General features: G+C 44.6%; 1 protein-coding gene across 1 annotated transcript in view; it reads left to right on the plus strand.

Annotated features, from left to right (window-relative positions):
• The window catches only part of Sdr42e1 (short chain dehydrogenase/reductase family 42E, member 1), a 23546-nt gene extending 19215 nt beyond the window's left edge, over positions 1 to 4331 (plus strand). Inside the window, exons 2-3 of the mRNA XM_005413243.2 lie at positions 1240 to 1333; positions 1757 to 4331. Of these exons, the coding sequence (XP_005413300.1) occupies positions 1266 to 1333; positions 1757 to 2870 (1182 nt within the window). The 5' untranslated portion in view covers positions 1240 to 1265 and the 3' untranslated portion in view covers positions 2871 to 4331. The remainder of the gene's footprint in view (positions 1 to 1239; positions 1334 to 1756) is intronic.
• Positions 4332 to 12003: the final 7672 nt, after the last annotated feature.

Here is a 12003-nt window from a genome sequence, read left to right on the forward strand (position 1 = left end):
TTTTTTTTTTTTTTCCTGCCAGTACCATGCTGATTTTATCACAGTAGCTTTTTAGTATAATTTCAAGTCAGGGATCGTGATGCCTCCTGCCTTGCCTTTGTTCCCTAGGATTACCTTTGCTATTTTATGTCTCTTGTTTCCAAGTGAATTTTAGGAATGTTTTCTCTATATCTGTGAGGTATGCTAATGGTATTTTGATCAGGATTGCATTAAATCTGTATAGCAGTTTTGGGAGAACATTTTCACAATGTTGGTTCTTCCTATCCATGAGCAAGGGATATCTTTCCATTTTCTGGTATCTTCTTCGATCTCCTTTTTCAGAGTACTGTAATTTTCAATATATAGATCTTTTACATACTTTATTAGATTGATTCCTAAATGTTTCATTTTTTGGATGCTGTTGTAAAGGGTGTTATTTCCCTAATTTCTCTCCCAGTGAGTTTGTTATTTGTGTACAGGAATGCTATTGACTTTTGAGTGTGGATTTTATATCCAGCTAGGCTATTGAATTTGCTTATTAAGTCTAGAAGTCTTTTGGTGGAGTTTTGGGGGTCTTCCACGTAGAGTATCATGTCATTTACAAAAATGATAATTTAACTTCCTCCTTTCCTATCTTTATTCCTGTTATTCTCTCTCTTGTCTAACTGCTCTGGCTAATGTTTCCAGAACTATATTGAATAGGAGTGGTGACAGTGGACATCCTTGTCTTGAGCCACTTTAAATAAAACATGTTGGCAGCTTTCTTTAGAGTTCTATCTTTGATTTTCTGGAGCATGGGGGAAAGGCTTCTGTCTACCAAATTTGAATGAATTCTTTGCAAAAATTTTCCAGTCTTTCAAGAATTAACAGTAGTGCCTTACATTTGAAAAGTGCTCTGTGATTTTTAGAGCACACCCAAGCATATTATCTTATTTTACCTTCACATTGACCTTGCCAGTTAGATAGGACAGATACTACTTCCCCTGTATGACATAAGAAGAAATATGAAGCCTAAGAAGTGAAGAGGTGTGGCTGATACCACACAGCTGTGACTAGAACCCAGCCCTGAGGTGCTTTGCCTTTGTGCCCTTTTTGTTTTCATCCTTGTTGTAGGGATGAAATCTAAGGCCTTGCATGTGCCAGGAAGTGCCGTACTCTGAGCTGCATCCCCAACCCCCTTTTTGTGCTTATGAGCTCAGAATTAGGGTGAATCACATTTGCATTTGGATCGTAATAATACTGCATACTTCTTTCTTACAGGTCCAGTTATCTTTTGATTACCACAAATGGACTCCCAAAGCTGTCCAGAGGAAACTGTCCTCATTACAGGAGGAGGTGGCTACTTTGGCTTCCGGTCAGTGCATCTGTAGGATATGCCCACAGAGTTATTTTACTGGTACCTGTAATTGTTGGAAAAAAATTTCCGGGTAGTGTTAAGCCAGAAATGACGCCTGCCCAGACAGTGAAACTTGAGAGTCACAGGTGTCATCCACATCAGGAAAACTTCTTTGTAGATCCAACAAATGGAGGAGCGGTGGTTAGCCACATCACTGAAAAGAATTTAAAATGACAGCTATTCCTTCAGAGTTAAGTCACTGTCATTTAAATAGATAAGACTTGTTTTTAAAAATTTGAATGAGTAAGATTTGGGAACTTACAAAGTGAGGATGCAGGAGAACTTGGAGCAGCCTCATCTTGATTGGTAAATTATTTTGTGTATTGTCCTAGGCACAGCGTATGGGTGCCTTTCTCTAACTTTGAATGGTCCTCATTTCAGCCTCGGCTGTGCTCTGAGCCAGAAAGGAGTCCGTGTGATTCTGTTTGACATCAGCAGCCCTGCTCAGACCATCCCGCAAGGCATCAAGTTTGTACATGGAGACATCCGCCACCTTGCTGATGTGGAAAAAGCCTTCCAGGATGCGGACATTGCGTGTGTGTTCCACATTGCCTCCTACGGCATGTCAGGGCGGGAGCAACTAAACCGAAACCTGATTGAGGAAGTCAATGTGGGTGGAACCGACAATGTCCTGCAGGCCTGCTGGAGGAGAGGGGTTCCCAGACTGGTGTACACGAGCACATTCAATGTCATCTTCGGAGGCCAAGTCATCAGAAATGGAGATGAGTCCCTGCCTTACCTGCCGCTCCACCTGCACCCTGATCACTACTCCCGGACCAAATCTATTGCAGAGAAGAAGGTGCTGGAGGCAAACGGTTCTTCCCTAGGGACGGGAGCTGATGTCTTAAGAACCTGCGCTCTGAGGCCAGCTGGCATCTATGGGCCTGGAGAACAAAGGCATCTTCCCAGGATAGTGAGCTACATCGAGCGGGGCCTGTTCAGGTTTGTGTATGGCGACCCCAGCAGCCTGGTCGAGTTTGTCCACGTGGATAACTTGGTACAGGCACACATTCTGGCCTCAGAGGCCCTAAAGGCTGACAAGGGCCACATTGCCTCCGGGCAGCCCTACTTCATCTCAGATGGCAGACCAGTGAACAACTTCGAGTTCTTCCGGCCTTTGGTTGAGGGCCTGGGCTACACATTCCCATCCACCCGCCTGCCACTCACTCTGGTCTACTGCTTCGCTTTCCTCACAGAGATGTCCCACTTCATCCTGGGCCGGCTCTACAACTTCCAGCCCTTCCTCACCCGCACCGAGGTTTATAAAACTGGCGTCACACATTACTTCAGCCTGGAGAAAGCTAAAAAAGATCTTGGTTATGAGGCTCAGCCATTTGACCTGCAGGAAGTAGTAGACTGGTTTAAAGCCCATGGTCACGGCCGAAGTCCTGGAAACGGACACTCAGAGTTTCTTCTTTGGGAGGGGCTGTTGGTCTTCCTCTTCGTTCTGTCAGTTTTCACCTGGCTCCCACCTACTGTGCTTCTGTCAGTGTGAAGGAAGAGTTAGAAATAAGTTTCTGATCTTACTCGCTGGAATGATTTTCAAGCGCATAGGTTTTAAAATACATATATATCTGGTGCTACCCTTTGGCTTTCCAAATTACTCCCTAAGAATAGGTTCTTCGATTAAATTTTTCTTCTCTTGTTTTTTCCCAGCTGATCCTGTTGGGAAAAAGGGAGACACACAGATAAGTTTGGAAGTTGGTTTCTCACGTCCTGAGAAACCAGGTGCCACAGAAGCCATCTGGAGCGATAGGGAAAGGCCCAGTTACGTAGGAAATTGCTCAAACATCTCAGAATCCAAAAATGCACGGACTTCTATTTCACACACCCTACATGTACATAAACGGACAAACTAAGACTGATGATGGGAGCAGTGAAAGCCTAACAGGCTTGAAAATGTGAAAAGCACCAAATCAGGCCAGATTCCTAACAGACCAACCCTCAGAATGGAGGCTGCTGCAGGGAAGCATGGTCGTGCACAGCATAAGTTCTCAGAATGAACTTGCTCCTCGTGGTAAAGGAATCCACGTGACCACATGTGATACTGATAATTAAACAACTAGACCTTTCTCCTGCTTCATAGGATCATTGTGAAGATTACATCAGGCAAAGCACACAAAGTGTTAATTAGCACACCTAAGCCATTGTTTTTATTAGTATTGTTATACATTCCTTATGAGGGCTTCTTCCTCAGAGTATTCTCCTTAGAGGAGCTGTTGCTACTAAACTTTCTGGAATGTGCGGTTGTGCCCTCAGGGTCTGCCGTAATATGTGCTCCATGTCCATCACGTCTGGCCTCTGAAGACAGACTGAAGTTTAAAAACATCTGAAAATCCAAAGGACGGTGATCAAATGAATGATGCCGTGTTAGTGGAAAAGCATAGCATAGCTCGAACACAGTGGTTCTCTTGCCGGGGAGAATTTTGGATTTCTTTTTGTAGAGAAGGCAGCCTCCAGAGAGGAACAAGAGCAGCGTGTCCAGTCACCGTGAGGACTGACATGGAAGCTTTTAAGTTACATTGTTTCCTAGGAATCAGAATGGAAGGACCTCACGGTTTTTGCCCAGGCCAGGAAGGGCAGCATTGAAACACGATGGGATGGATTGCTGTGAAGAGCTGTGCTAGAGGTATTCTGGGAGTATTCAAAAATACAAATAGATGAGCAGTCCCTGTTGAATGCTGCCCAGATGTTCTGGAAAGAACTCTGAACTTTCCCTCGAAGACCTACACTGTGATTATTTTGTGCAGCCTTAACCAAGTACCTGGGGCCTCTTTAAGATTTTTTTTTTTCCTTCTCTGGCAGATGGGATTGACTGGATTTCCCCTTTCCATGAACTCGCTAAGCTCACAGGGTTTCTTGCGAGCATAAAACAAGATGTGTTGAAAGTGCTCTTACTATATAAATTGCAATGTTAATAAGTATGAGGTGGCAGTGGTTATTGTTTTCAAGAAAATATTTTGCGGTCTTTTAGATCATAAAAAAGCTTGGCTGTAGTTTGGGGTGACTTCTGTGAGCACCCACAGTACACCTCAGTGCTTGGAGTGCTCTGGGGCAAGTTTCTCAGCCCGCTGCAACTTCAGGCTAAGAGTGACATTATGCGTCCACGTGAGATCATTGATACAAAGGGGATGTTCAGTGGGTCACACAGACTCAAAATGTGGTCAGTGGCGGGGTGGGGATTTAGCTCAGTGGCACAGCGCCTGCCTGGCAAGCGCAAGGTTGTGAGTTCAATTCTCGGTACCGGAAAAAAAACAAAAACAAAAAAGAAAGTGTTCAGTGGCAACCTAAATGGTAGGTACTTCTTTGTATTTTTTCAGACCATAAATGCAAGGTGTTGTTGGCTTTGGGACTTTTTGCCCCATTAATTATCTAAATGAAATTTATGATCATGGTGTGGGCTTTATTATCAGCCTATCTGCACGCATCCACTGCCTCCTTGAAACACAGTTTGTTTACTTTCCATGAATTCACTCTTCTGATCTCTCTCCTCTTACCAGCTATCTACTGTTACAGAACAAATCACCCCAAAGCGTACCATTGCCCCAAGCAACAAGTATTACCCCAGGTTCCTAGAGCACCAGAATGTGAGTGCAGCTTTACTTGGTCTCCCGTGAGGCTCATCCCATGAGGTCAGCCAGTTCTGCAGTCATCTGGAGACTTGGCTGAAGCTGGAGGATCCACTTCCAGGACGGTTCGTCCATGAGACTTGGCAGGAGCCCTCACTTCCCCGTCACACAAGCATTTCTGCAGGGCAGCATGGATGTCCTCATAATGTGGCCTCTGGTTTCTCCCAGCACATGATCCAGGAGGGAAGGTGGAAGCTGCACTGTCTTCCATGACATGGCCTCAGCAGTCACACACTGCCACGTGAGCAGAGTAGAAAGTGATTTGTGTTCCCTCTGCACCTCTGCTGAAAGTGGACCATTGGAAAAGCGTCTGGCCTGAAGGGGAGCTCCTGCTGTATCAGTCAGGGTTCACTAGAGTAATGTATTTCATCTCAAACGTACATATATATATAAATGACTTACAAGATAGGGTTACTGTAGCCACCCGCAGAGTCAGAGGGAAAAGAAAGCAAAAAGGCTGTCTGTGCTGGAGAGCCAAAAGATCCAGTCAACAGTCAGAGGCCTGGAGTTCACTGCAGAGTCCCCTGTAAGTCCATATCGAGAAGCTGAAGGGTCTGTGCTGGAAGCCTGGAGTTAAGAGGTCCAAAGGCAATGTTAAAGACTGGAGCTCCTTCAAAAAACTAAAAGTGAGATTTCTTTCCCTTTTTATTCCATACAGGCTACAAGCCTATGGGTTGGTGCTACCTGGTAGGTCTGACCACCATCTACCTCTCCCCAGCTGCCCGAGTTCCTGGAATGGCTGATTCCCAACTGCCTGAGCCCAGGAACAAGGCCTGCTCTGCTAGGACATGACACACCTGCCCCACCTGCTAGGTCACAGGCCCATTGCTATAGCCATGTACTCAGCCAGTCTCGCTCTCCCAATCTCACATGCCCACTTCACCTCACCTCACCTAAACCCATCCCACTAACCTCCTACCCTATCCATAAAGACCCAACTCAAAAAACTGGACTTCAAGTCTCTTTTGGAGTTACTCCAGGAGGTCCCATCTGGAACCCCCAAATTCAGGCTGGCTGTGTTCTTTTATAAGGTTGTCATTGTTTACTTAACACTACGACATCCAGGGTGGGTCTTCCATCTTTAGTAAGTTAATCATCCAGACACACCCAGAGCTGTGATTAACTAATCCGGTAGGTGTTTCTTATTCAAGTTGATGCCACAATTAACTAGAACACTTTCCAAGGTCAGGAGATGCTGCAGTTAAGGAATTCCATTAGTTCTAGCATTCCCTGCTGTGTTCACCTTCCCTCAGCCTCGGACTGAATCGCCCATAGGTGCACACAGCAGTGTGATGCTCACATTAGTACACATAGGAGCGCCCCCTGGAGCCTGGACATCAGCCACCCAGGTCGGCTGGGTTACCTCGGCACTGCCTCTGAGGAGCTCTGGGAAGGCACTTGCTAGAGGAGCACAAAGGGGGAGCAAGAAGCAGAAACCACATGAGCGGAAGAGCCTTGCTGCAGAACCTGAAGGTCATGTCCCAACTGTCCCTTCTGCAAGAAGGAGGACAGGCCTGGCAGGCATAGGGAAAGCCTGGTGGGATTCTCTCAGTACTGCTTTGGTCTTAGAGGAAGACAGCATCACGTTACAAACAGTACATGTTACTGGAAAGCCAAACATCTGATTCTGGTGCTAAGTTACCTAACGGATGCCAGCGCAAGCCTGTGGTCTGGGCTGGAATTGTTTTCAGAAGTATTATTGTCCCAAGTCACCTATTGGTGTTACAAGGCAGCCAGCACTGCTTTGTCATAGATTTAATTGGATTACTAACAACTGTTGGGGCACCTCCTACTTTATTTTCCTTTCCAAGTCCCCAGTCTGCCTGGCCTTACAGAAAGAGAGGAAGAAGTACCCTGCAGATTACTTCCCAGCCACAGCCCCAGTGTGCATTCCTGGGCTGCAGGGCTAACAGTGTCCCCTCTGGCTGGCCAGCAGTTTATGTCTTATTAAACTCCTCACTGTTTGCTGGCATCTCTTGCTTTCAAAAATGACCCCACACTCCTTTTGGTAGACAGAAGCTTGTTCCCAGCCCTTCTGTGGGAAAGGAATTGGGCTGACTGCTACTTGAGGCCTGGCAAATCAGAAGGAATCCATCCTGACTGCAGTCCTTGGGCCTTGATGGGCCATTCAGCATCCTCTAGTCAAACCTTTCTCCCAGAGACATCGAGAGATGCTCTCCCTGCTGGGATTGCTTCACTGGGAGGACAGTCGTGTACTGTTGCCATGGTCCTCCTGCCCTGAAGGAGGGGACTGAGTTGTGATGTTGGCTTTTGAGGGCTTGGATTGTCTGTGTTAAATCACAGCCAAGAAGTGAAACAGAGATGGTCCTTGCTGGCATCACCATGGCTCCATGAGCCAGCTGCCTGTGCTACTTGGCCCACCGCCATCCTGCCCTGAGAGTCTCAGTGGATTTTCCTTGTTGCTTGAGGTGCTTTGAGTTAGGTTTTTCTCCAGCAACTGGGAAAGGTGGTCTCCACCATCCATAAACATCTATATGCAGGTGAGCACACCCGTGCTTTGCAAAGACAGTCACTCCCTGGTCACCTCTGTGCCCTCCCACTTATGGAGGGGCCCTCCTTTGACCGCTGGTGACATTTGCTTGCATTTTTCTCCCAGAATCTTGTGAATTGCCTATTTTAGAATCATGTTTACATGAACTGTGTTTATTCAAATCATGTATATTTGGACTGTGTTTTTAAGCAGTCTAGTTCAAATTCTCTCATTCTATAATAAAATTAAGAAAGTGACTTTTTCCCCAGGAAATGGACAACCCAGCAGGGCAGGAACGACATCTAATTTTATATGCAGAGAGCACAGAAGAACTTTATTGCTCAGTAAATGGCTGTTGACTGGGTGGACACATTTATTCACCAGGTAGACTCTTATCTGAGATTACAGCTGATTTTTAATTATCCTTCCCTTTTAGCCTATGACTCTCAGCTCTAACTAATAAAAATATTCAAGGCCCAAGTTAAAAATAGGGACTCCGAAGAAGTGACTTCATGCAAATGGCAAAGCAGGAAGCTTTAGAATTGGTCCCTTTGCTGTCATAATCAGAAAACTGGAAGGGGGGAATCAAAACACACATGTTTGTTTGTCATGTACATTTTACCACAAAGGAATGGAGGATATATACATAGATACAGACTCCAAACTCTTCACATGGCAGTTCTGGTTCAGAGTTCTGTGCTGGCTGGGAACCCACAGTCCAAGTGTTTTGCAGCGATGATGCTGCTAGATCCCAAACACAGCTCCTGCAAGTTGCTAAGAGGCCTCTGAATTCTGCATGGCTCTTCCCTAACCTGCTGTGCTACAACAGGTGCTCAGTACCTTTTCAGTGAGTGTCTAAAAGGGACAAGAGACACAAAGGAACGTAGATTCGGTGCCCTCCCATTACTCCCTTTATGCAGGGCCTGATTGTGTGCCACATCCCTGCACTGATTTTTCCAGACCTCTGAGGAGCCCCGTCTTTTGGCCAAAGGGTTATTTTTTTTCCAACCCATCTGGTTAGGCCTTATTTCCACACAAGCAGCCCTTTATTTGGTATGGAAAATCTAATCAGATAGTCACCATTGGGCATCTGCAGGCCCAGCCTCTAAGTATCTGTTGCAGAACCTGTGTACACCAGGAAAAATACATTTGTTGTGGAATGTAAGGAGTTACCACTGAGGCCAAATCTGGCTCACTGCAAAGAAATTACATGGAGCAAAGTGATCTGGGGAAGCGTCCTTCTGCCAATAAAGGATTTATCTTCAGTAAGTGATAATGTTTATTTTTAACAGAGCTGGTTGAAGTGGGCAAACTAGTTAAATATTCTTCATTACTGATACATAGGATTTTACCCCTAGCAAATATTCAAGATATCGTTTTCTCTAGTTTTCCAGTGGAGCCTATTTTAGATCTAAAAGTAAAGTGCTTTCTTACCAATATACACATTTTAAACATTGTTATGAAAATGGTTTTTATAGTGCTCCTAAGGGTCCCTAAGTGTCAGCGTCTTGAATAGCTAACACAGGTCATTTAGAAATACTGTGCTGCTTTTAAGAATTATTCATCATGTTGCTAGAGGAAGCCCAACTGAGTTACAGGCCCAGAGGATTTTGCTCAACATATTCAACATGAAGATAACGATGAACATTAACCCATCACCCCGGTTCACTAAATTACTCAGCTGAACATTCTTAACAGTTGCTTGCTACTATTTGTTGAGAGCTTACTCAAGCTCTTTATAGATTCCTCTATAGATCTCTATATTTCTTAGATTCACTTCACTTTTTCAGTACTCTAAGAGGTAGGTATATCATTACTTCCAGTTTAGATGGGAGGAACGGGCCTGCGGTATCTTGCCCAAGCTTGCCCAAAATCACCCAGTTAGGAAGGGTCCAAAGCTTAGGAAAGGTGGTCTCCACCTGGGCCACTTGAATCCAGAGGCCAAAGTTAACTGTCACATTTAAGGTAGCTTTCTCAATTTAACATGGCAGTATTCAAGATCAAACATCTCACAAACTACACTGGCAATTAAAATAAACTATTTCTTCCAAAAGAAAAAAAAAAAAAAAGTCACTAAGCTGTAACTTTTGGTACATAAACTCATAAATGACATTAACAATCAAAGCACTATTTTATCACGTATAGGGTAGGGCTGGCGGGGGAGTGGGGATAGTTAACTGTGTCATCTTGCGTAAGAAAGGCCCAACTCCGCTGAATTAGCTTAGCGTAGTTCTGGGTGTGATTGAAGAGATTCACTGAAAACAGAAGAGGCACCTGGGTGTAAGTGACACCAACTAATAGGCTGGCCCCAGAATGGCATCGAAGAGAGAGGAGGAAGGAAGGCTGGCTTCTGTTTCTTCAGATTTCACCCTCACTGTGGATGCTGTCTTGGCTTCCAGCACAGACCCTTCAGCTTCCATTGCAGACTGTAAAGCCTTTGGCCTCCTGATACAGACTACACAGGATGCTACAGGCAGCTTCAGGCCTTTGACGAGATCTTTCGGATCTCCAGTGCACAGACAAGCCCTTCTGCACTCTTCCACACCTGACTCAGGAGGCCACTGGGAGCCAGTCTTGTAAATTCTTACATACTTGTATATCTTGCTATAAATCTGTTTCTCTAGTAAGCGCTGACTGATACAGAGCATGGAACCAACCTGCTTAAATCCCATTTATACTTCGAGGAGCACAGCATATTAGAGACCTGGTTAATCACCTAGGGGTGTCTTCCAACAATACGTGAGTTGGTTTCGCACCTGACCACACACTGTGCTAACAGGATCGTATTGCACGTGTCCTGATCTCCTCTCTAAATCAGTATCTTGAGAGTGGAGCCCAGGAAGTGGTCCCTGCTGACTGATTCTGCCTCCTCTGCAGTCTTACACCATTCTGGATGTGGAGCACAGACCTAATAAAACTCTGCCCAAATTCAGTACTGGAAATACAAAGTCCAGCGTGTAGAGCCGTCCTGAGATGTTTAAAATCTGCAGAAAAGTAACATTTTCATACTTCAGAGTATAAGTTATCTCTAAGCCCTGGAGCACATTAGGCTTTTGTTCCAAGTGGAAAAGAATCCTTTGGGGTTGGTGATCATGCATTTGCTTGAACTTCCTGAGGTCTAAGATCCACTTCTTATTTACACTGTGACTTTGAGGAAGTAATAATGGCCCTTATCTGTAAAGTAGAGGTAATACATTCCACCCCCGTCTTTAGGGGAGAGGTTGTGTGATTAAATAGCACAACGGCCTTTTGTAACGTGCAAGACACTCTTCACGCAGATACTTCGTTAAGAATGGCTGCTCTGGGAGGGGTGAAGAGTGCAGGGCAGCTGGTAGTGTAGGGGAGCAGATGTGAGAGATGCTAGTTGAGTTTGAGACAGCCAAATAGGGTGTTCAGGAAGCCATTATCAGCACAGCAGTGGAGCACAAGAACTTGATGTACAGATAGTGACAGGAGGGATGGAAATGTCTCATTGGTTCCGTGCTATACGGCAGGTGCTGGTTTGTTTACTGTGATTTTAATACCTTAGTTCGATGATGTTTTGGGGCTCTAAACAGAAAATAAGACATTTTTCAGTTACAGAGACCACACTAGTGAAAAATGACAATCTATCCACAATGATGGTAGTGGCTGAAAGGTAAAGCTAAGATGACAGATTGGTCAAGCTATTGTACATGCTTATGGGACACATATTTCAATCCATATATGCAATGTCTGATCAAATCAGAGTAAGTGCTGTATCCATCACCGCAAACACTCACCATTTCTTTGTGCTGGGAACTTTCAAGATCTTCTCTAAAAGCCAGTTTGAAAAATATACTTCAAATGTTGCCAGCCATAGTTGCCCTACTGATCTAAGAATATTAGCAGTTTCTCTCCTACCCGACAGCAGCCCTGTACCTGTTAACTGTCTTCTCTCCATCCCTCCTCCCCCAACTCTTCGGAGCCCTTAGTAACTACTGTTCTACTCTTCACTCCCCTGAGATCAACATTTTTAGGTCACACCTGTGAGTGAAACACACAGTATTTGTCTTTCTGTGTCGGGTTTATTCCATGAAAATATAATGTCCTCTACAGCCACTCCCACTGCTATAAATGACGGGATGTCATTCCTCTTATGAACAAATGAATGATATTTCACTGTGCATGTATGCTACATCCACACTATCCATTCATCCACTGATGGGCACCTAGAGAAATGTTTTTTTTTAATTTTTAACATAGATTTAAAAGTAACTAAATGCTATATGTATAAATATTTCTTATAAAAGTTTATAATGCTACAGATCAGTCTAAAGACTCCTTTTATCACTGTCCCTCAAATTCTGTTGTTATCTTTGTGTAGAAGGTAGGGCTATGCTCTCTGTGTGTCTCTCCATGCTGTTGTCTCCTACCCATATTCCCATATTTCTTTCTGCTACTTGTGTTTCTTAATTGTACATCATAATGATCTGCCAATACTAGTATATATTCCCCATTTGCTGACAAAGAATTGTGCAGGAATATAA

The sequence above is a fragment of the Chinchilla lanigera genome, unplaced genomic scaffold, assembly GCF_000276665.1.
Source record: "Chinchilla lanigera isolate Chin_1 unplaced genomic scaffold, ChiLan1.0 scaffold00163, whole genome shotgun sequence".
NCBI classification, from domain to species: domain Eukaryota; kingdom Metazoa; phylum Chordata; class Mammalia; order Rodentia; family Chinchillidae; genus Chinchilla; species Chinchilla lanigera.